The 25,478-nt window shown below is 41.7% G+C and overlaps 2 protein-coding genes across 3 annotated transcripts in view; one reads left to right on the top strand and one right to left on the bottom strand.

The window, feature by feature from the left end:
• Positions 1-21,749, bottom strand: part of SCML4 (Scm polycomb group protein like 4) — a 58,633-nt gene extending 36,884 nt beyond the window's left edge. For both annotated transcript variants that reach the window (XM_061207292.1, XM_061207293.1), the window contains exons 1-2: positions 21,594-21,749; positions 1,921-2,050 (exon numbers count right to left, since the gene is read on the bottom strand). In XM_061207292.1, the coding sequence (XP_061063275.1) occupies positions 1,921-2,050; positions 21,594-21,749 (286 nt within the window). The remainder of the gene's footprint in view (positions 1-1,920; positions 2,051-21,593) is intronic.
• A 3,207-nt stretch (positions 21,750-24,956) lies between these two features.
• Positions 24,957-25,235, top strand: LOC133102613 (U6 snRNA phosphodiesterase 1-like). Its single transcript, XM_061207658.1, has one exon. The coding sequence runs from the start codon at positions 24,957-24,959 to the stop codon at positions 25,233-25,235; it is 279 nt and encodes a 92-aa protein (XP_061063641.1).
• The last annotated feature ends 243 nt before the right edge of the window (positions 25,236-25,478 follow it).

Raw genomic sequence — 25,478 nt, 5'->3', positions numbered from 1 at the left:
ATTGTAGACAATTATGGACAATTGTGGACCATGTATATAAATGTATTTATGTGCTGGGAACATACACAAAATCTTCCCTTCTCCTCCCAGGAAGCTATCAAGCTATATATAATGTTTGCCATTTTTTTGGTTAACCTTCAGTAATTAAAAAAAATCAACATGTTGCTAATTACTCCAAAGACTATATATTCGATGAAATTCTAAAGAGAATTCTGTTTACAATCTCAGGATAATGAACACTCAGCAGTCCATTTAGGTGAGCCCAACCAATGGTCCCCACACTTTTAAACTAATATACCCCATTGGTAAAAGAATTTTTAGCACATGCCCCAACATGTGTTTATTTATTTATAGATTATATACATTCTCAACTGTATTAATGTATTACATACATTTTAAAGATGTAACCAAAAAATAGAAAATTTTAAAGGATGAGATAAAAAGAAATATTAATAGTAGGTGTCATATTTTCTTCCACATGTTAATGACTCCTCTTATGTCTCCCCCTCCCCCCAGCCCAGGTATGAGCATCTTACCCTCGGGGCCACTAGTGCAAAGGAGTGTTAAAAAGGGACTTTAAGAGGAGACCAATATGACTTTGGAAGGATTAAACAGTAACAACAAAGTTGAAGAAAATTAGTTTTTATTGAGCACCTACTATATTCCAGGCACTGTATATCCTTTATCTTGTTTGATTCTCAAGATAAGCCTGAGAATTAAATATTATTACTTCCTCTACTAAAGAAGAAACTGAAGTTAAAAGTGGTTAGTGGCTGCTCAGAAAGTGTAATTAATGGTGCAATAGGGATTTTAACCAACGTCTTTCTGATGTCATGGCCTGTGCTCTTTTCACTCTACCAGGCTTCCTTCTTCGACTAATCCCACATGATTAAGGAAAATCTAATTGCTAAGGGACCTTCATGCCAGGCAGTGTGCTAGGCCCTACAGAGAAAATCTACACAATCCCTGACTTCAGAGAACTTAGGGCCCAGAAGGGGAGACAGACCTACTCAGAGAATCACAGGAAGTGATGTGGGACCTTGGCTGTGAGAAACATTAGGGAGATGCTAGGAGAGCCTGTCTTGGGAACTTTGGCAGGAAAGTCAGTGAAGGGTTTCTGGAGGGAGGTACCTGAGCTGAGGTACAAGGGAGGAATAGGTTGACCCCAGAGGAAAGATCATTCCAGAAGAAGGAAAGAGAATATGTTACGATCCTATGGTGGGCCCTAAAGACTAAGAGCAGGGCCTTGTTGGCCATACTACAAAATTTGGTCTTTACCTAACAGCATCAGGAGGGCACTGAGGGGTTTAAGGGGGATGGGGCTGGGGATGGTTTGTGATGAGGGGGACCTATGGATGTGTATGTGTATGTGTGTGTGTGTGTGTACGTTTTGTGTGTGTGTGTGTGAGAGAGAGAGAGAGACAGAGAGACACCATCCGACTGCTGTTACTCTTAAGATGGAACTGTTGGTTGGTGGATGCCCCATGAGAGAGACTGGCCCGAGCTCCACCCTGAACTGGATTGGAAGGCACTGGGTGGGATTGAGGGGCATTAGGATCCTTAGGAGATCTGGAAGTACAAACACAGGGATAGAAACTCTTCAAGGTGAGCAGGCTCGCTGTTGCTGCAAAGTTAACGTGGCTCTGAAGATAAAAGTCTGGGCCGCCAACCACTCTTTCGAGCCTCCACCCACCCACAGCAACCAGCTGAACCCAAGATGCATTGAAAATCAATTTTAAATAATCCAAGCTGTGAGACACTAAACTCCTGTTCTCAGAGAATTTGGTCATCCTATCTACTGTCCAACTGACACACTGAATCCTTCATTTGAGCGACCTCAGTGGCAGCTCTCTAGTTCACAAAGTAACTTTAGCTGGCGGGGAGGCCATCCCAGCCTTGGAGTTCATTCGCCTCACCTACCTGTGAGAGCCTGTGGCGCTGCCAAGCTGGGTATGGTGGCTGCATCCTGAGGGATGGAGCTGAGGTCCGGCTCCGGCGTGCTCCGCGGGGGTGAGAGGGCTAAAGGCGTCATGAGAACCCGAGACTTGAGCTGCAAGAGAGAACCCAGGGAGTCAATGAAAATCTGGAGATGCTCTCTACACTTTCCCAGGATCCTTCCTGGGCTCAGTTAACCACTGCTACTCTGTCATTCTTCCACACCTTTCTATTGTGCAGCTTTGGGGGCTGAACTTCAGATTCGAGTTTGGCTCACACCCAGAGGTCAGCTCTTCACCCCGTCCTTACAGTGGAGCCACCCAGGAAATGACTGTGTCAGGCAGCGGGTGTGGGACACACAGAGGTGTGAGGAATTGCAGCCTATAAGCCTCCTGAGTGCAGGATGCAGGGTGGGGGACAGTTCCCAGCCTGACCCCTGTGCTCCTGAGGTTCCTGTGGACAGGTCTTTCCTGACAGCCACCCAGTGACCAATCCAGAAGCTTTGCTCACTCTGCTGAGTTTTCTGTTCACAAAGATCACTGGGTCCTGCTAGAAGAGACAGCAGGAGCCATTCTTCCAAAAGGTGACATGCTTCTCAGGGTTTATTTCCTGCAGTGGAGACCATCAAAGGCTGATGCTGATGTTGGTGGTCCATGGACCACACTTTGAGTAGCAAGGGTGGACATTCTGTTGTTAATGTATATGCAATCCCCATCCATATCCTAACTTGATTCCTGGATTTTTAGGATGTAATAATAATAGTAGTCACGGAGAAATAGTATTCCTACTGCTAGTTATCCAACCATTCTACATTCATTCATTTAAGTCATACCAGTGTTTAAGGGAAAAACATTCCAGTGAATGAGAATACCAACGGCAAAGGTCCTGAGGCAGAGCATGCCTGGAGTGTTTGTGCAACATTAAGGAGGCAAGAGTGAGATTGGAGAGGTGGTAAAACCACAGGGCTTTGCAAGGCACTGTAAGTTCTTTGACTTTTGCTCTGAGCTCTTCTGAGCAGAGAAACTACAGAATCTAAACAGACATTTTTAACAATCTTTCTGACTGTTGTGTTGAGAAGAGATGAAAGGAGCAAAAGTGAGAGGACCACTAATCTACAGTAGATGAGCGACAATAGTAGGTTGGATCAGGGTGAGAGCAGTGGAGGTGAAGAGAAGGGGACATATTCTGGACAGATTTTGAAGGTGGAACCAGAAGGACGTTCTGACACACTGGACGTAGTGTGTGAGAGAAAAAGAAAGAAGTCAAGGATGACTCCGAGGGTTTGGGCCAGGGAGTTTTCAGGTGGGGGAAGGAGGAGGGGAGAGTGGAGACAACGAGGGAAGGTCAGGGGTTGATTTTGGACATGTCAGGTTTAAGATGCTTAGATCCAAGAAGAGATGGTAAGTAGGCAGGTACGTATACTGGACTATGGAGTTCTGGGGGAAAGTCTAAACGGAGATCTAATTTTGGAATCGTAAGTAGTGAGTTGATATTTAAGGCCATGATAATGAATGAATCATCAGAGAATTGAGGGTAGGTGGAGAAGAGGAGGATCCATTCATTGATCCCTGAAAGACTCCAACATGAAGAAGTCAGAGAGAGAGGGGTGACCAGCAAAAGAAACCAGGAACTACATCCAGTGGGGTAGAAAGAAGAGCAGGAGAGCGTGGCACTGTGGGGAAAGATGGAGAAAGTGTCTCATGGAGAAGAGAGTGACCAACCATGTCAAATGCTCGGTCAGACAAGGAGGACCAGAAGTGGCCACGTAGCAACTTTTTGACAAGAGAGGCTGTGGTGCAGTAGGTGGGATGAGAACCTGATTGGAATAAGCTTAAGAAATAGTGGGAAGAGAGGCACTGGATCAGGAAGTAAAGCCAACTCTTACAAGGAGTCTTGTCTTAAAAAGGAGTGGCCAATTAGCCATAGCAGCAGGAAAAGTAGGACTGAAAGATTTTTGCTCCATAATGAGATACCACCTCACACCCATTAGGATGGCTACTATAAAAAAAAAAAAAATTAAAAATAACACATGTTGATGAGGATGTGGAGAAACTGCAACCCTTGTGCACTATTGGTGGGAATGTAAAATGGTGCATTCCTCAAAAAATTAAAAATAGAATTACTCAGAAATTCCACTTCTAAAAGAATTAAAAGCAGTGTCTCCAAGAGATATTTGTACACTCATGTTCATAGCAGTATTATTCATAATGGTCATTGTGGAAGCAACTACAAATGTCCATCAGCAGATGAATGGATAAACAAAATGTGGTATATACATACAAGGAAATATTATTCAACCTTAAAAAGGAAGAAAATTCTGACACATGCTACGACATGGATGAAACTTGAGGACATTATGCTAAGTGAAATAAGCCAGGTACAAAAAGACAACTACTGTATGAGTCCACTTATATGAGGGACCTAGAGTAGTCAAATGCACTTAAACAGAAAGAATGGTGGCTGCTAAGGGATGGAGGGAGGGGGAAAGGGAGAGCCGTTGCTTAATGAGTATAGAGTTTCAGTTTTGCAAGGTGAAGACGTTCTGGAAGGTGGATGCACAGCGACGTGAATATACTTAAACTACTGTACTGTACACTTAGAAATGGTTATGATGATAAATTTTATGCCATGTGGTTTTTATCACAATTACTTTAAAAAAATTTTTTTTTAATTTATTTATTTTATTTTTATTTTTGGCTGCATTGGGTCTTCGTTGCTGCACACGGGCTTTCTTTAGTCTCGGCGAGCGGAGGCTACTCTTCATTGCGGTGCGCGGGCTTCTCATTGCGGTGGCTTCTCTTGTTGTGGAGCACGGGCTCTAGGCACGCGGGCTTCAGTAGTTGCGGCAGGTGGGCTCAGTAGTTGTGGCTCTTGGGCTCTAGAGCATAGTCTCAGTAGTTGTGGTGCACAGGCTCAGTTGCTCCACAGCATGTGGGATCTTCCCGCACCAGGGCTCAAACCCATGTCCCCTGCATTGGCAGGTGGATTCTTAACCACTGCGTCACCAGGGAAGCCCTATTTTTTTAAATTTTTATAAGATTTTTTGTTGTTGTTTCTGAGAAGGGGGAAATATGTTCTAATGCTGGTGGAAATAGCCCAGTAGAGAGGAAAAAATTGATGATACAGGGGAGTGTGTGGAGAACTGCTGGCATTGAGACTCTGAACAGGTGAGAGAGGATGAGATTTAATGAACTGGGCTATGGCCTTAGAAAGAAACAAGGACTTTTCATCTACTGCAGTAGGAAGGAAGGAGGAATATGAGGCTCTGGGTTTGAGTGGATGTGGAGGTGGGAGCTTACAGAAGGCCTTTTGCAGTGGCTTCTAATTGCTCAGTGATGCTGGAAGCTGTGTGTGAGGGTGGAGGAGGGTGGGTTAATGAACTAGGAGGGTGGGAGGCCGTGGGGGGGAATGGAATGTGGTTGCTGAGCAGCATTGAGGGCACAGTGGGATGTGTGGAAATGAATTTAAATTAATTGAAATGAATTTAAAAGGAGACAGGCCAAAAGTGAGCATGTTGGCTACACAAGGCTGTATGTGTGCAGAGTCTGGGGCTCTTGCTAGAGATCCTGTGTTAATCAGAAGCAGCAATTAACAATAGATAGTTCATCTTAATTTGAGCTTAGCATTTGAAAAAATTAAAAGGCTCATCATGTAGCAATACCATACTAAGTATTATAAAAATAATTTAAAAGAAACTTCAGTGGTGGGACAGAGTAGGTGGGAAAACTCCTGTGACTCAGTCACCATGACTATGGCAGGGTTTCCTCATCTGCCAAGTGTGAAGAGGGCTGCGGCCACCCTGCCTGTTCTCCCAGGTCATGCACCAAGGGTTCCCCTGGTGGTCTCTCTAGGAATGGTATCTCTAGGAAGGTACAGCTTGTGATGGAGAGGCTGGTGGTGACAGTCTCCAAGGACTGTGGGCAGCAGGCTCTGGAAGAACCTTGGCTAAATCCTCCTTTACAGGCTTAAAGCCCTTCAATGCCCAACATACAGATAACGATGTTGGTGGGGGAAAATAAACAGGATTAGTAAGTCGTCATTTTCCCCCCTGTGTTCTTTAAGTAAATGACACAAAGATCCGTGTGATCCTTCCCAAGAAAAATGACAATGATGATGAGGAGGAGGAGGAGGATGACGGCAGCTAAGACTTAGATAGCAGACACTGTTTACTGTTCATGTAAACTTCATAATGACCCTAACTTTAATACTTGCTCACTATTTTAATATTTATTAGAGGGGGATCTGTCCATTGAACCCAACTCCAAAGAAATAATATAGTTGGCTGTTACCTCTGCCCATAATTTCTGCCCAGGTGAAGCAATTAAAGGGATTAGAATAAGTCAGCTGGTTTCAGGAAAAACCTTACATATTCATTCAACCTGTAAAACAACTTCTGGGACTTTTGAACAAAGAAGGAATCTCATGCAACTGTGGGTGGTATATGACTTTTAAAAAATATTCTTTCGGTAAGAGGATAAATCATCAGTAGGAATATCCTTTGACTCAGCATTCTGAAATTTCTATCTCATTGCTTAATATAAAGAATGAATCAAAAGTAAGCTAACCTAGAAAAGGGAGAGGGGTAGGTCATAGGGACACGGGAGTCAACTGAAAGAGCTTTCAATGGCCAAACCTGGAGCAACATGAACAACAGATAAAGAAGGTAGTAGTGGATTATAATTTAAAGTATACAGTGAATATCCATGACTCCATACTCACATAAATGAGTGACTGACTAAATAAATACATGGGGAGAATAGACAGATCTCCCATGTATAAAAATTCCAAATATTTTATTGTGGAGTATAACTCCTCCTCCTTAAGTGTGGGCCACACATAGTGACTTCCTTCCAAAGAGGACAGTATGGGAATGGGGGGAAAAGTAACTTTACAGTGGATAAACTGGTCAAACAACACCTCAGCCAGGGGATCCAGATCACCATCCACAGTGATAAATCATGTCGATAGTTCACACCCTTGATATGACGTGATGGGAATGGCACCTTACCTCTGAGATCTTCTTTCCAAAAATCCATGACTCCCTTCTAATCATGGGATAAACTTCAAAAAACCCAAGTTGCAGAACATTTTATAGAATACTTGACCAATACTCCTCAAAACTGCCAATGTCATCAAAAACAAGAAAAGTCTAAGAAATTTTCACAGCCCAGAGGAGCCTAAGGAGACATGATGACTAAATGTGATGAGGTATCCTGGATGGATTCTCAAACAAAATAGGGAAAAACTAATGAATTTCAATAAAATATGGACCTTATTTAACAATAATGTATTATTATTGGTTCACTAGCTGTGACAAATGTACCATAATAATGTAAGACGTTAACAATAGGAGGAACTAGGTGTTGGGTATATGAGAATCCTCTGTATATTTGCAACCCTTCTCTAAACCTAAAACTGTTCTAATATATAGTTTATTTTAAAAATATTCAAAACAGAATCTGGCAGAATAAACTGCGTAAAATAAAGAGGAAGGAGGGAGGAGAGGCCTCTTTCTTGGCTGCATAAGACTGGAAGAAGATTTGCTGCCCAGGATGCCTTGCTCTGACATGCAGGAGCTAATCCTTGGCCTTCAAAGCCAACAGCCCTGTACGGATGCTGGCAAAGTTGACACCTTTACCTGAAATTCAAAACCTCAATCAAATGGGTATGGCGACTCCTCATCCAGGGCATGGTTGCCAATGGCTGTGCTTTGCCTTCTTAAAGCATCATGGTGGGATGAAGCAGAGGGGTAGAGGCGGCCCCTGCCAGCTGGAGTCTCACCAAAGGGGCTGGGGAAGCTGGGATCAGCTCATCTTTCTTTTCCATTCACAGATCCAAAATATGGGCCTGGAGAGTTTCTTGCTCCTGCTGTCTTCAGGGGAAGACCTTCTCTAAGACATTTGCTAGAAAATCACTACAAAGAGTTGGGAGGGGATTTGTCTGCAAACTGAGATGTATGGCCAGGGCACACCAAAGAAGAAGGGATCAGCTGATGTAAAATTCAAGTATTTTTCTAGAAATATGCAAGTGTGGAGAAACAGAAGTACTGACTAAAGAGTATTTCTTAGACTGACAACAAGAGGTTGGTAAATGAAGGATACAGAATGTGGTTGGGGGAGTATAAAGATGTGTAGAGCCTGCCTGCACATCAGCAGAGGATGAAGCAGCAAAGCAAAACTAAAGTAAGTTCAGGATAGCAGTGGGCACATACAATGGAGCACTAGCTTTTGAGTCTGGGTTCAAAGCCCAGCTTAGTCACTCACTAACCCTGTCCTAAGTCTCGCTACTTAGCCTTTCAGAGCCTACCTTTCCTCATCTGTAAGGTAAGGATAACAGCACCTTCTCACAAGGATGTGACAAGAATGAAGTGTAAACATTTAGTATAGGGCTACTGCAAAGTGAGAACTCAATAAGTGTTTCTGATCATTATTGCTGCTAGTATTGTAATTTTATTATTAGAAATTCCAGAAATACAAATGAGTTCCAAGTTTCTTGTTCATGTAGCCATGGCAGGAAAGGGAAATTGCCCATCTTTCTTCTAGGACCCATCTACATTTTCTACACTTACCCACTTGGGATCACATCTTCCCAAATCTTTGAAGACCCACCCTCCTACCTTACACATTGCACATGATCCCCTTTAAGAAATGTTCCCAGTACGTTAAGTATTGCTTAGGCAAGAGCTGCCCTTTCCAAGTTGTATCATTTAAGCTAAGTCTAAAAAGGGAAAAAAATTCATTCCATGAGGCAGTCATTTACTCAAAAAATATTTATTGAGCATCTACTGTGTGCAGGAAACTGTTGTAGGTGCTGAGGATACATCTGTAAATGGGGGAGATAAGGTCATTGTTCTTGATGAGGTAATATCAAAGTGGAGGAAACAAATAAGAAACACAACAAAAATGTCAAATTGTGATAAGTACTACTCTGAGAAGTAAAATATGGGGATGTGATAAAAAGGGACCAGGTGACTAGGGTAGGCTGATAAGGAGGTGACACCTACATCAAGACCTGAATGACAAGAGGGAGACTGAGGGCTTCCCTGGTGGCTCAGTGGTTAAGAATCCGCCTGCCAATGCAGGGGACACAGGTTCGAGCCCTGGTGTGGGAAGATCCCACATGCTGCGGAGCAACTAAGCCCGTGCGCCACAACTACTGAGCCTGCACTCTAGAGCCCACGAGCCACAACTACTGATCCTGCATGCCACAACTACTACTGAAGTCCATGCACCTACAGCCCATGCTCTGCAACAAGAGAAGCCACCGCAATGAGAAGCCCGCGCACCGCAACGAAGAGTAGCCCCCGCTCGCCACAACTAGAGAAAGCCTACACGCAGCAACAAAGACCCAATGTGGCCAAAAATTAAATAAATAAAATAAATAAATTTATTAAAAAAAAAAAAGAGAGAGAGGCTAAGGAAAGAACTTTCGAAGGAGACAGAGTGGTCAGTGTAAGCCTCCTAAAGCTTGGCTTCTTCAAAGAACCAGGAAGCCAGAGTGGCTGGAATTATGAGCAAGAGGCAGAAGGATGCAAGATGAGGTTAGCTAGGTGATCAGGGCCCAATCATGAGGGCTTTCTAAGTCAGTGTTGTAGATTGAATCGTGTCCCTCTCAAAAAAGACATGTTCAAGTCCTAACTCCCAGTACCTGTGAATGGGACTTGACTTGGAAATAGGGTATTTGCAGATGTAATCAAGTTAAGATGAGGCCATACTGGATTAGAGTGGGCCCTAATGCCAATGACTGGTGTCCTTATAAGAAGAGGGAAATTTGGACACAGACACAAACACACAGGGAGAATCCCATGTGACAATGGAGGCAGAAATTGGAGTGATATGTCTACAACCAAGGAACACCAAGGATTGCAGGCAACCACTAGAAGCTAGGAAGAGTCAAGGAAGGATCCTACCCTAGAACCTTCAGAGAGAGCATGGCCCTTCCAACACCTTGATTTTGGACTTCCAGCCTCCAGAACTGTTGTTTTAAGACACCCAGTTTGTGGTACTTTGTTATAGCACTCCTAGTAAATAAATACAGTCAGATTAAAAAGTTTGGATTTTATGCTAAGAGTTATGGAAACAATCAGAGAATTTTAAGCAGAGAAAGACACAACCCAGTTTTTATTTTATAAAATTAAGTATGGCTGCTATACAGAGAATGGATGGGGAGAGGCAAAATAGAGAAAAGAATACTAGTGAGGAGGTTATCATATGGTCCAGGCAAGAGGCATAGGTGGTTGAACTAGGGTGAAAGTAGTGAAGACAGAAAGAATTGGTTGGATTCAGGTGTACTTTGGAGGTGAAATTAAGGTGATTAGAGAGAGAAAGTGCAAAATCAAAGATAACTTCTAGATTTATTCACATAAACTTTGTTTTGATAGTATATTTTTATTACATTAGTTTAAAACATTAGCATTTTACTTGTTGCTCATTTAGTTAACTTTGGGGAAGCCATAATATTGGCTTGTGTCTAAGGTTCAAAACATTCCTCCTCTAATACTCAAGCAGTAAAACTTCAGAATATGACAGGAAACATTCTATGCGGAACTTCTGGGAGAGGACGTGAAAAAGAAGTCGAGCATCCACATTTCCTCATCTGGGAAATGAACACTGAGAACTGACATGATTTCACATTGCCCAATGAGCTGCAGGGAGTGGTGAGAACACAGGACTCAGAGAGGGCTGGTGTTCTAATCCTCGTTCTGCCCCTGACTCACATGGGACTCTGAGCAACCCATTCAATGCCTCTGGGCTTCATCTTCCAAAGCCATTAATGCGGGTAGGGTTGTTGGCTTTTTTTTTTTTTTTTTGGCCTTGCCACTCAGCATACGGGATCTTAGTTCCCGGACCAGGGATCGAACCCGTGCCCCCTGCAGTGGAAGCACGGAGTCTTAACCACTGGACCACCTGCGAAATCTCAGCTTGTTGGTTTCTAAGTTCTATTCCAACTCGTAATGTTGTGTATGTACCTTGCATTAGACTATTTCTGAAAATGTTAAAGAGCTTGAGATAAAACCAGTGTCAGTGCCATATTTTGAATGTTGATTAGAAGAAATGTGGCATCCTAAATTTCTTTGGAGTTTTGTTTCTGGGAATATAGAAAACTATGTTATTTGGATCAACTGAAAACAACTACCAACAATGGATAAAATGTAAGATTAGTAAAAGTATGGAGGAGCTAACAATATATAAAGGATAATTGGGCCCAAATATAGGTGAAATCTAGGCCTTGGAATTACCATGGATCAGGGCTCACCCAAAGGGCTACAACCTCAGGGTAAGGGTAAGCTAGCTGTAAACTTGTCCTGCCCTACCCCGCCCATACCTGACTCTAAGGAAAGTTGCTTTGACACTGGGGGAGGGGGTATGCAGAATCCCTGGGAAGATATTGCCACAAGCCAGAGCTCACACAGATTTGCAGCTCAAATTCACAGAACTTGGGCAACCAAGAAAACTTCAGGCTGTGAAGTTAGTTTAAAAATTACCCAATCTGGCAGTGCTCCCAGGTTACCTGGAAAAACAAACACAAATCATCTCTGGAGAAAGGTCTCAAAGAAGTCCCCAAAATAATTTTTCAAAGTCAGTGAATAACACAGCCCAAACACACAAGGAAGCAAGGAACCAAAGCAAGAATGGGCAATAAAAACACACAGCAGTAAAATCCCAGAAACGGGGCTTCTCTGGTGGCACAGTGGTTAAGAATCCGCCTGCCAGTACAGGGGACACGGGTTCAAGCCCTGGTCTGGGAAGATCCTACATCCCGTGGAGCAACTAAGCCTGTGCGCCACAACTACTGAAGCCCGTGTGCGACTAGAGCCTGTGTTCCACAATAAGAGAAGTCACCACTTCTTTCTTCTTATGAGAAGCCCACGCACCACAACGAAGAGTAGCCTCTGCTCGCCACAACTAGAGAAAGCCCGCGCACAGCAACAAAGACCCAACGCAGCCAAAAATAAATAAATAAAATTAAATAGATAAAATAAAATACTTGGGCTTCCCTGGTGGCACAGTGGTTGAGAATCTGCCTGCCAATGCAGGGGACACGGGTTCGAGCCCTGGTCTGGGAAGATCCCACATGCCGCGGAGCAACTAAGCCCGTGTGCCACAACTACTGAGCCTGTGCGTCTGGAGCCTGTGCTCCGCAACAAGAGAGGCCACGATAGTGAGAGGCCCGCGCACCGCGATGAAGAGTGGCCCCCGCTTGCCACAACTAGAGAAAGCCCTCGCACAGAAACGAAGACCCAACACAGCCATAAAAATAAATAAAATTAAAAAAAAAAAAAGAAATGACTACTTGTTGAATTTCCATACAATATCAAAAAAATAACCACAATTATCTGAAAAGGCTATTAAAGTATGTTTCCTTTAAAAAAAAATACTTAAGATATTTCAATTATCAGACTTAGATTCTAAAAGCAAGTGTGATACTATGTATAAAGATATAAAGAACAAGTTTGAAAATATCTCTGGAGAACAGAAAACTATAAAAAATAGCATAGCAAAATTGTAAAAGAACCAAATTTAACTTCTATACAATAACTAAAATTAAAAACCACATAAACAGATTTAACAGCATACTAAATATAGCTAAAGAAAGAATTAGTGTGCCAGAAGATATGTCAGAAGAAATTCACCAAAAAGTAGCATAGAGACAAATAGATAAAAACTATTGAGGGAAGTTTAAAAGACAATGCGAATATGAGAAGTTTTAACATTAGAGTTTCAGAAGGAATGGAACAGAGGTTATATTTGAAAAGATAATGGCTAAGAATTTTCCAGATCTGATGAAAGTTCTAATCCACAGATTCAGGAAGCCCAACAAACTCTAAATAAGATGAATAAAAAAGAAATCCACAGGTAGACACAACAGAATGAAATTGTAGAACACCGAAGACAAAGAAAAAAATCTTAAAATCAGCTTAAAAATACAAAACCTGCCAGGGAACACTCACATAAGCCAGATGGAGAGCTGAGTTCTTTACAACAATGGGCCCCAGAAGATAAATGGAATAATACCTTCAATGTGCTGCAAGGAAAATAACAACCTAGAATTCTACACCCAGGAAAAATATTTTTTTCCAAAAGTGAAGATGAAATAAAAGTACTTCCAGACAACAAAAGCGAAGAGAATTCATCACTAGAGGATCTGTATTAAAGGGACTTCTAAAAGATGTACTACAGGAAATGGAAAGTGATTTCAGGTAGAATGTATGATATGCAAAAAGAAATGAAGAATTTTTTTAAGTGGTAAATAAGCAGGTGAATCTAAATGAAAATAACTGTACAAAACAAAAATAATTGTTTTGAGGGATTAAAAAAGCAAAAAAGAATTAAGATGTGTGACGACAGTTATACTGAAGTGGGGAGATAAATGGAGTTAAAGTGTCCTAAGGTCCTTGTATGATCTAGGAAGAAGCAAAGGTAAGGTTAACTTTAGAAAACTCTAGTACATAAGCATGCTGTAATTTCTAGAGCAATCAGTAATACAATAGAAAACATAGTGCTTAAACTTCAAGAAGTAGAAAAGAAAGAATTATATGCTTAAAAATCCAAAAGAAGGCAGGAAAGACAGGTAAAAGGAACATAGAATGAGTGAGACAAATAGAATACAGAAAATAAGACATAGATTTACACCCAAATTTATCAATAATTACTTTAAATATAAATGGACTAAATGTCTAGTTACAAGATAAAGATTATTATACTGGATGCTATGGATTAAAATGTGTCTCCCCACCAAAAGATGTTGAAGTCCTAACCCCCAGTACCTGTGAATGTGACCTTATTGGGAAATAGGGTCTTTGCAGATGACCAAGTTAAGATAAGCTCATTAGAGTGGGCCCTGATCCAATATGACTGTGTCCTCATAAAAAGGGGAAATTTGGACACACAGACAAACATGTACAGAGGGAAGACAATGTGAAGACCCAGGGAGAATGCCATCCACAAGCCAAAGAACACCGGAGGCCCCCCAAAGCTAAGAGAGAGGCGTGCAGCAACAGATCCTCCCACCCAGCCCTCAGAAGGAACCAACCTGGCTGATCTTGATCTCAGATTTCCAGCCTACAGAACTGTGAGACAATAAATTTCTGTTGTTCCATCGACAGATGAATAGATAAAGAAGACGTGGTATATATACACAATAGAATATTACCCAGCCATAAAAAAGAATGAAATAATGCCTTTTGCAGCAACATGGATGGACCTAAAGGTTATTATACTAAGTGAAGTAAATCAAAGACAAATATCATATGATATCACTTATATGTGGAATCTAAAAAAATGATACAAATGAAGTTATTCACAAAACAGAAATAGACTCACAGACATAGAAAATAAACTTATGGTTACCAAAGGAGAAAGGAGGGGGGGATAAATTAGGAGTTTGGAATTAACAGATACACACTACTATATAAAAAATAGATTAACAACAAGGACCTACTATATAGTACAGGGAACTATATTCCATATCTTATAATAACCTATAATGGGAAAGAATCTGAAAAAGAATATACATATTCAGTAATACATATATATCTAACATGTATATATATATATTAAGTGATATATATGTATATCTAACATGAAATTAATACAACATTGTAAATCAACTATTTCAATAAAAATAAAATTTTTAAAAAATTTGCACTGTTTAAGCCACCCAGTTTGTTGTATTGTGTTACAGCAGCCCTAGGAAACTGATATACCAGATTTTATTTTTTAAAAATCATGTTTTCTCTCCCTTCCTTCCTCTCCCACGCCATTGGAGGATAGCTTTGTCCACGTCCCTGCCCATAGCTTTCCCTGGGGGCACATTGCTCCTTTAGGCTCATCTTTCTTCACACAAAACTCCCTCAGGGTTCTGCGGAGATTCAGGGAGCAGGGTTAGGGAAAATTGAATACCTCACCGTGTTTAACCTTAGACTTTAGTCTAAAAAACTTGCCTGTTGGAAATGCAAATCAGCTCCAACAACAAGAAGTTTGTGGCCAATGGCCTAATTCCATTCCGAGGAGTCAGCCTGTTTCTGGGTTTACCCACACCTTTTTCTCCTTTCCCTTGGGAGAGATTAAACATGCAAAGGATGGAGGGGCCAGTATCCTTTGGCCTTGTTTACATTTCTCTTACTCCTTAGCATAAGTGAAAATACCAACTAACATTTATATCTGAGTTACATCAGAATGCTGGTCAGGAAACATTCACCAGATACCACTGCCCCAGACCTACTGCTTAGCCTCACCCCTGACCATTGCTCCAGCCCTGGGGTGAGGGCGTTGGAGAGCGGGGGTGGTCACAGAAAACCCCAGGAGAGACAGTTCCCAGCTCTAGGGTTAGTGTGCACGGAGGCAGAGGCGGAGGTGGTGCTACCATTCTGCCTGGGTGGGGCTGAGAAGAATGGGTTAATTTCCTCTTGACAGAGGGCAGCCGAGAGAGGAGACAGTGAAGCCGTGAAGCCCATACTCCGTGAGTACCAGGAGACAGAAGGAAGAAAAAGGAAAACAAAAATAACCATCATTGGATAAAGCGGGATGCAGAAAAACAGATCCATCCATGTGAAGTATTTAATGAATGTCGACTCTGCCCTGTGACTCCAACAATCTTTAGTAGAGACCACACATTTCAAGGAACGCTTGCTGTGATGGAGTTTCTTACAGAAACTGGCGAGGGAGCCAAGTTCTACGCACCAGCAGGTGTGGGGTCAGCCCTGAAGATGACAGTGGGGATATGGAACATACACTTACAGGCATCCTGCGCATAGCAGAGCTCAGAGCAGTGGGGAGGTGGAGCAGCTTATATTGGTTCAAAAGAGGTGATTGTTAAATTTTCAGGAATATTGCAAGTTGTTTGTTAAACACAGCAATTATTAAAAATTAAAGTGCATACACTTACAGAGTATTAATTTTTAAAATATATTAAGAACAAAGGTAATAGATACTCAAAACTCATCACTTTCTAATTATTTTACTGTTGCATCTGTGTGGAAATACAGTACAAGAGTGATACTGCAGCACATCTTTTACCAACTCCACTTTCAGGAAAGTCACATTGGTGCCTTGAAACTGGCCATGTTGGCAATATTTACACCTTGGAAATTGGCAAATGCTACAAATAGGGCTGGATTTACTGTTTTGTTGACTTATAGGCTTAAGAGAGTGATGGAGAAAATATTAAAAATGCAAATTAAACTTAAAAGTGTGTCTTGTCTGTAGCCATTACACAGCGAATAGAATGAAAAAACAAATATTTTTTGTTTTCACAAACTATTATCCAATTCAGCAAAGAAGTCAACCACATCCTTGACAAATGAGTGAAATTCCAACATACAACTTCACTGTTTACATTTCTCTCACTCCTTAACATAAGTGAAAATACCAACTAACATTCATGTCTGAGTTACACTCAGAATGCTGGTCAGGAAACATTCACCAGATACCGCTGCCCCAGATCCACTGCTTAGCCTCACCCCTGACCATTGCTCCAGCCCTGGGCTGAGGGCAGGAGGGTCACAGAAAACCCCAGGAGAGACCGTCCCCTCCCTAGGTGCTGCACACCATTCAGCCCAAGGGAATGGCCCCTGCCTAGTGCCTGTGTAGTCATTTCCCTCACGGGCCACAGGTGGTACTTCATATGCACCATCAGCAAGAGGGGGACCTTGAAAATAGGCACAGGAAAGGTTAGATGTCGATTCTTCCCTTCCATACTATTAGGCTGCCATTAGTGTTCGTAACTATGACTCTTAAGGCAATACAAGATCTGGATAATCAAAGAAGCACTGAAGCCAATTCAACAGTTATAATGAAAACACACTTTAGAAAGAGGCTTTAAACAAATGTTGAAACAAACAAACAAACAAACCCTTTCTACTTAAGTTTGAACATTCTCTTAATTGAGATTTTTGTTAACTTGACGTCCTTGTTACACAGTTCCAAGAACACATACTTTTTCCGGGGGGAAAAGGATGACAATAAGAAAGGAGGAACAAAACAAAATGTTGCATTTACTCATGCTCTTCAGAAAATTACTTTCTTTATAAAGTGAATTTTCCAGTTAACGGAAGACTGTCCTTTAAATATTTAGCAGAAATTGCTGGCTTTTCCCAAATATCCATGCTCCTTTCTTCATTTATTAATGGAATCCCTGGATTTCAGCTTATCACATGGTCACTCAGCACTACATTTTCCCGCCTCTCGTGGAACTAAGTGTGGCCAAGTGACTCACTTCTGGCCAGTGAGTTGCAAGTGTGAGGGTGTATACAACTTTGAAGGTTTCACCCTTAAAGGGGAACAACGTGCCCTCCACCACCTCTGTCCCCATTCTGCTGGCCGAAGTAGTGGGATGGTGAGACCTGGAGGAGCCACCTTAGAGCATGAGGTAGAGACTGTGTGTTAAGATAGCAGAGCAACAATATAAAAGGAGCCTGGGTCCTCGACACAGTGGAGTCATCGAATCAGCCCCACATGGCCTTCCCAGACAGTAACATGAGAGAGAAATTAGTTTCTATCTTCTTTAAGCCACTGCTCTTTGGCTTTTGTTACAGCAGCTGAATTTGTATGCTGAATGATACAATTATTAACATTTTAGAACATTTAAACTATTTGTTTTTAATATTTCAGGGATGATATTCTTTCTAGAGCATGTTACACTTTTCTTAGCTAGTTAAACAGAGCAGACAGAAAGTAATCTACGCTTTTCTGAATCAGGAAACACAAATACTATTCTGAACAATAATGCAAAGAGATTGCTGAGGTGGAGAGGGCTGCTGGCCCGACAGTATGTGGCCTCAGGCTGCGGAGCATGGTTAATTCATGCCTAATTCCTGCAGTTTTTCTGACTCCTCTCACTATGAAATTATCAAGGATCTATAAGAAATATAGATATAAAGTGCTTAGGCCCAGAGACTCAAATGTAGAAGTGCTCAGTAGGTGTTACTTATGACTATTATTGCTATTAGTATTAATTATTATTATTGTGTACTGGGGACAAACGGCTATCTTAAAAAACCGGCACTTTTTTCTTCCTGCTTAAATCATAAAGACACAGAAGCTGAAAATCCCGCTATTTGGAGCCATTATAATCAGATATGTCTACTGAATGGAAGTTAGGGTTTATCCTTGGTGCAGCCCCTCTCTCTTTATCTTTTTAAAAAGACTTCCATGGTCTCCTTAGTCATGAAATGTACGGAAATTCTACCTGTTGACCTTGGGGAGTCTCTGAACTGAGGACCTAAATCAACAGCAGAGTCTTCAAACTGAGATGTAAATGTTCCGTTCTATAATGAACAAAGCTGTTTTCATGGCAGGCAGAGTATGGCTCTTCAGAGAAAATATGACGTTAAGAGGTTTTTCCTTCCTTTGACTGGGGTGAGAATGGGGTAGCAAGGCCATAAAATGATACTCACAGCAGCAAGCATGCCCCAGCAAAGTGGCTGCAGGCCGGGGCCAAGAGACATGGCCAGATGGGCCCTGGGAGGAGGAATGACCCATGAACTCTGGAGCACTCACATCTGAATGCCAGTTAAACCCTTCCTTTTCTGCCTATAATTTGCTCATGTTATTCTCAAGACTCAGAGAAGGGGTTAAATATCACAGCCTGTGTTAGCTGTGCTTGGGTCTTAAAGGGAGAGGCTTATACCCATATTTGGACCAGAGAGAGTTTCCACACATGCAGGGACACAGAGGTGATTGACAGAGCAGCTTGGGACAGCACCAGGCAAGAAGCGACAAATGTCAACCAGCACAAACCTGTGATACAGTTGGTACAACCAGGCATCCTCAGAATCTCCTGGCTCAATACTTATCATTTTATTATGATAATATTGTTAATATAAATATAATAATGTGCTGACATAAAGTTATATTGTTATTATTTTATAACTGATAATATTACTGTATATTATTTTATTGTTCTAAATTACTAACATGATATCATATAATTATACTTTCAGTATCCAGCTGTGTGTGCAATCTTCTCCCCAAAATATCTTCCCCTTCAAATCAAAGGCTATTAAACTGCAATAATCAAGCTTGTAAGAAATGCGTCTACAATAAAGGTAAACAGACTCTGAGGAAGGGTTTGGAAGCATTTTCATAGTAATAAAATACAAGATCTTTAAGGGTAGACCAAGTAATATCTTATTTCACTTGCTCAGGATTTTTTTTTAACAACTCTGGCTCCCCAACTGTGTGCCAGGTAGTTAAAATTGCCAAATGAGTGGCCATTTGGTAAATGGAATCAAACTGTACAGTTTCCTTGCTGGCATCTCCACAATTAAAACCATTTCATTACTGGTAAAATGGGGCTTCAGGGTCTAAGAAATTGTCAAAATAAAACCGGAGAGACTTAATACGTTGCTAACTTTACTTTGCCAAGTAAGGACATTTTTTTAAGATTACCAAACCCTCACAATATATGACACTTAATAGATTTTAACACCAAAATAGCAGGAAGCAGATATTTCAGAATAAAGGACGATCCTGGGGCTTCCCTGGTGGCGCAGTGGTTAAGAATCCGCCTGCCAATGCAGGGGACACGGGTTCGAGCCTGATCCGGGAAGATCCCACATGCTGCGGAGCAACTAAGCCCGCGCGCCACAACTACTGAAGCCCGCGTGCCTAGAGCCTGTGCTCCACAACAAGAGAAGCCACCACAATGAGAAGCCCACGCACCGCAACTAAGAGTAGCCCCCGCTCACCACAACTAGAGAAAGCCCGCGCGCAACAATGAAGACCCAGTGCAGCCAAAAATAAATAAATCTTAAAAATAATTAAAAAAAAAAAAAAAGAATAAAGGACGATCTTTTAGGTGGAATCATTTTAGCTTTGTGAAGACTTTAGACGTTTTTCTCCTGTCACCAGGAGCGGGTCGGGACTTCATACAGACTGGCACCCGGTTTGGAGCCGTTTTTCTCCAACACGAAGCCCATGGCTTGGGGAGCTATCTGGGAGCTGCTGGCCTGAAATAATTCCCACAATTTCCTCAAATATATGGGAGGTGGACTGAAAGAAGAGCTGTGGCCTGCTGTCCCCAGAAAAGAGACCCTGTGAGGCATGGGAATAAGATCCACCTGCCATGTGCAGGGCCCGTATGTCAGCTAACCGTCTCCAAAGCTTTCTTCCTGCCCTGAGCTGTCTCTGAGTGTTAGGAGAACTGAAAACTGCCTTTTTCAGGAGACAGGAAAATTGCAAAGTTGGGTTCATTCCACAGAGTGAATTTCCATTTTTCCTGGCCCCAGAAATGCTGTGTCTGTTGGTAATTTTCTTTCTTGGGTCACAGCTCCCAAGGGAGCAGGAGAAAGGCCAAATAGGAGAGAAAAATTTTCAGTGTGTTTCTTTAGATCCTGGATTCACTCCCTGGCTCTATAAACAGAAGGGCTGCCCTGCTCCAGCCTTCCAGATGCAATTCCCAGACCCCAGCAACTGCGCAGGTAGCTGAGCAGAGAGACCTGCCCTGGGCCAGCTTCAGAGACACAATTCTGAAACCGGTGTGCCCATGAGAAAAAGGAAGCTCTCTTTGTTAAAAAAATAACCAGTGACAGAAGCCTTTGCTTCAAGAGCTGGCTGAGTAAAAGCTTCTTTTACTAAAACCAGTGACCCCCAAATAACTTTAAGTCACCTTCCCCCTACCTATTGTGTCTATTTTCCAGCAGTTGGAAGAACTGTGGAGAACCAAAGGGATAGAGGTTGAATTCATTACCAATTCTTCCGGAAGCTTTGTCTTTCTGCTGACCTGAAATAATTTCCATACATTTTCCTAAATATATGGGAGTTAATTGCCAATTTGCATTTTGGTTTGCGTATTCAGATCTCAAGATGGAAACATAAGCTCTTTATTTCTAGAAAAATAGACGAAGGAAAACTTCTGAAGCTCATTTTCTAATGCCCGAAAGGCTCATGGAAAACAACTCAATGATCTTTCTTCTCTAGCAGACTCTTCAAAAACATCTTAGAGGAGAAGCTCTCCCTCGGGTTTGGGTTGTTTTACGTGATTTCAGTTACATCAGAGAATTTATTCTCCACCCCACAGCCTCGCCAAATCATTAATTCTTGAAAGAGTAACAGGATTTTCATTTTGGCTGTTATGTCTCCTTGTAGCCAATCTTGACGTCAGCGCCTTTTGTAAGCAGGAAACTATGAATTAACACCCTGAATTTTCATGATGAGTCCCCTTATTGAGGCTCTATTAGGGAAAACTCTTCACGACCTTTGACACTAGCTTGCTCGCATTATTAATTTAAATGTCTCAGGGACATCATCTGCTTCTACTGAAATTAATGACAAATGAGTTCTGGAAAGTGGCTTCCAGAGCCGCCCTCATAAGAACAGTCAGGGGAAAGCTCAGTGTCTGAAACGTTAATTGAGATGCGAGGCTTAATAATGTGTGTTTAGCTATGACCCTAAAATCTGCTCGCCTTACAACTTTCCCCATCTGGTGTAATTTGCTTTCTCCACTTGTAAAAATGCACACGACAGCGACAGCATGTATTGTGTGCCATGTTGCAACAATGAAGCCTCGTCTGTCACATGCTTCATTGAGAGAAACTTATTTCTCACCCTGTCTTTACCCAGTTTCCAACCTCTCATCACATTTTGCACTGGAGTTCTGCCCAAGCGCCATGCCCCAGCCCAGTTCCACTTTGGAGAAAGGAGATGATGGAGCCATACCTTGTACCCAGGTTTCCGCCCTCTTTTCTTTGGGATCTTCACTGCTGGTAAAGAACCAGCTGAAGCAGAATAAAGGTTATGAACTGCCATCTTCATAGGTGTTGAGTGAAGTGGGGGTCGGCCTCGCTTTCTCCCCGGGATCCTCTGAGACTGCATTTCTGCTGGTGCCAGTCTTACAGAAGGAAGTGACAAATCGCTCACAGGCAGAAGAGGTGCTAAGAATTAGTCCAGACACAAAGCAAAACAAAAACAGAAGTGTTTGTTTGGTTTGCAAGGCAAACATGGATCCGGTTTGGTGATTTTGGCCATACCTACCCCTTAAGGGAGGGGAAGACCAAATATGAGAGAGCCAGGCACCAGTAGGAGCTTTTAAAGTGCTGTTGGGCTCCTGGTATAATTTCAAGGATAGTGAATTTCCACGGGACTATAGTGAAGTAGGGAAGATACTGGCTAGTTGAAGAGGACAACAGCTTCCCAGCAACAAGCACAACAGATGGTGTCACCAGCAAGGAGACAACTTTATCTATGTGTCTCAGTTTCCCAGTTCAACTTTGAACTGAAATAATAACAGTATTAAATAAACACAACCGTTTTGTCACATTCACTCCTACCCTTTGGTTGGGTGACAGATTGTTATGACCTTTTTTTTCCCATGAAAGAAATTTAACAGTACAAATCAATTGGATTAACGTTGATTATGTCCCCTATCAAAATGTGGACAGAGATTTGCATACAGAGATGTTCATTTTGACATGATTCAGAACTGCAAAAATAAAATGGATAGAGCCCAATGACAAGCAATAGGGGAATGGTTAATATATCTACAGAATAAAACAGTCAACTAGTTACAAGCCTTGAACAATACTCTTTTTAATAACATGAGGTTGAGTGAAAAAGCATCACACAAATTGCACATAAAATTTATTTCAACTCTGCAAAAATTTATGTGGTGAAAAACTAGAAGGAAACGTGAGAAAATGATGCCAATGGCAAAGATAGTGGGACTATGGGTAATTGTTCACCACATACAAATCCTTTCCCCCTCGTATTATAATATGCTTAGCATTAAAAATACTTGTAATAAGCTTCTCAAGTAAAGTTGGCTAAATCTTGCAGCAAGAGGTAGTTGATCAGCCTCAACCTAGAGAACGCAGCTGTATCATGAGCTCAAGGATCACATTTCCTGGAATGTTCAGGAATGTGGCAAGTGGGACAGAACTTTAGACTTTAATTCAGGGGTGATGTTAGGTGATAAAATTCATTTCTGAGCATTAGTGATACCTAATAGTGGAAATGAGAAGCTCTTTCTCAAAAGGCTGCTGAAAGAGTTGGAAAAGACAATAGAAGCAATCCCTACACCCTGGTCTGGGCAACACTGCAGGGACCAGATTGCTTTACTCAGGAATGAAAATGTCAAATAGTGGGAATTCTTAAAAACATGACAGGGAAGAGACTCCCCTCGTGGCCCAGTGGTTAAGAATCTGCCTTCCAATGCAGGGGACGCTGGTTTGATGCCTGGTCGGGGAACTAAGATCCCACATGCCACAGGGCAACTAAGCCCGGGTGCCGCAACTATTGAGCCTGCGCGCCACAACTAGAGAGAAGTCTTCCCACGCTGCAACAAAAGATCTGCATGCCGCAACTAAGACCCAACACAGCCAAAAATAAAAATAAATAAATAAATATTAAAAAATAAAAATAAAATAAAATAAATATTTAAAAAAACATGACAGGGGAAATCTGGGGCGTATCATCTATAGATGTAAGGTCACTTTGTTAATTCTCTGAATATTAATGGTATTCTATCAATGTCTTGATTTTTCTTAGAAATATCATACCTAGTAAATAGAATTTTAAAGCATAAATTAACCTATTGACTGTATTGTTAAATATTTCAGATAGATGGACAGGTTATTAAGGATATCAATTTTCCCTGTTTTTGTCAGTTTAAGAAAAATACTATATCTCATCAATTCTATGATGCATATTTTTTCACATATTAACATCTTTGAAATCAGGATGCACCCTAAAGCACTGTAAGCATGTCAGAATTCCATAGGGAGCATTTTTTCTTTCTTAGTGGTATATGAAATAATGACGTGTGATATATTTAAAGACATCTTAGAGTCAAGGAATTATGATCAATGCAGATAAACCCATATGTAAACAAATATGTAAATGTCTAGACTATTTCTAGACTTAGTGTCTCTGCTCCACAGTGCCAACAAATACCCAAATATTCATTTTCAAAAGAGAGGATTTTAAAAACATTGAAAAACCACAAGAAATTATTCAGTAAGATTTTTGCTATGTGAAACTTTATCTGAATCCCATTTTGAACTACCATGATCAAGTTTCTGCTTCTTCATAATTAGTTTATCTTTACAGATTTTGGAAACAGGAATTTTCCTAGTCTAGGACAAGTTTCTCTACCTTTCTACTTTCCTCTAATGAGGAGGTCAGCAATGTATTTAATAACAACAAGATCAAAAGTCAACAAGAGAAAATCCACAATCAGAGAAGGCACTGAATTTCTTTCCTCTCATGAAAATGCGAGTCCTCTGGAAGGTTCAATTAGCAGCACTCCTTCCCTGGTGAGTTGGGATACTCTGCTAACTGAGTCACTCCCTCACAAAACTCTTCTTGTTGAACAGGTTTTGAAGAGTAAAGGAAGGGTAACAAACTAATGAGCACATTATCCTAAGAATTTGTATCACTCAACATTACACTTAAGTATCCCCAAATTTCTAATATGCCAGAAATAATTTCCTAGGAAAAATAGTCATCTTTTAAACTGGATTCTTTTGTTCTACTTCCCTCTCCCTAGTGGGAGGAAAAAACAGGACTTGTGCTACTTTCCACTCCCTTCTATAGAAGCACATCCATCGCAGGAGTATGAAGGACCTTTCCAGATAACTAAATCTGATCAACGGACTTCATGCTAATGGAACAACAGTGAAGTATTTTTAGTGGAATACTAAGTACTGGTTAGTGGTTGGGGAGATACTTGGAGATAGGGAGTCTTCCCACAGTCTCCTCAATTCACCATACCTGAATGATTATGTATTTCGTCCATCAATCAGGAAGATGCTGTTCCCCAATTCCTTGTTACAAATATATACCATTTTAACACAAAAATAAATCCAATTTTAAGTAATGGGACAGAAAGCTGTTAAAAACTGAATAGTCTATTTTAACCATGGGGGAGTCTCAAAATGTCTTCTTGGAATAATTTTAGAGAGTTGGAGGAAAGCATCTACAAAATGGTTCTTTCAATAACAGATCCAACTTCCTGCGCAGAGGAATTCCTGGTGTGGTTCAACCACTGGCAGGCAGGCTGTGCTGTAGTGGAGGGGGTCCCCCATGAGTGTGGCGCCCCGGGTGGGCTACAGCAGCAGCGGCTCCGAGGTTGAGGCTGAGGCCGGGGCCCGGGCCCGGGTCTGGCCGGGAACTGGAGGCCGCAGTCAGGGTCGGAGCCCCCTTCCCAGCCAGAAGTTGCCAGTACCTGACAGTGTACTGGACATGTTCCCGGGCACCGAGGAGTGGCCTGCGGATGGTAGCGCAAAACACGGGGGCCGGGTGCTCACCTTTCCCCACAAGCGGGGCAACTGGGCCGCCCACATCTATGTACCATGTGAGTAATGCACGTGGCTGACACTGACAGGTGCCCCTTATGGGAGGAAGCTGGCCCCAACCAGGAGGAAGAAGCCAGAAACCTTTGACATTGGTGGTGGGAAAGAGATTAACTCAACAGAGAGAGAACAAGTTTCAAGAACTAGGGGATTTTTCTGTTAACTTCGTTTCAGCTTTTCTGGTTTTTGTTTTTATATTGGGGTGTAGTTGATTAACAATGTTGTGATAGTTTCAGGTGTACAGCAAAGTGAT

Source organism: Eubalaena glacialis, chromosome 12 (assembly GCF_028564815.1).
Source record: "Eubalaena glacialis isolate mEubGla1 chromosome 12, mEubGla1.1.hap2.+ XY, whole genome shotgun sequence".
Lineage (NCBI taxonomy): Eukaryota > Metazoa > Chordata > Mammalia > Artiodactyla > Balaenidae > Eubalaena > Eubalaena glacialis.
This window is presented reverse-complemented; position numbering and strand designations above follow the sequence as displayed.

Excerpts from the sequence above, each read along its gene's own strand:
- LOC133102613 (XM_061207658.1), top strand. The coding sequence starts at position 24,957 with ATGAGTGTGGCGCCCCGGGTGGGCTACAGCAGCAGCGGCTCCGAGGTT.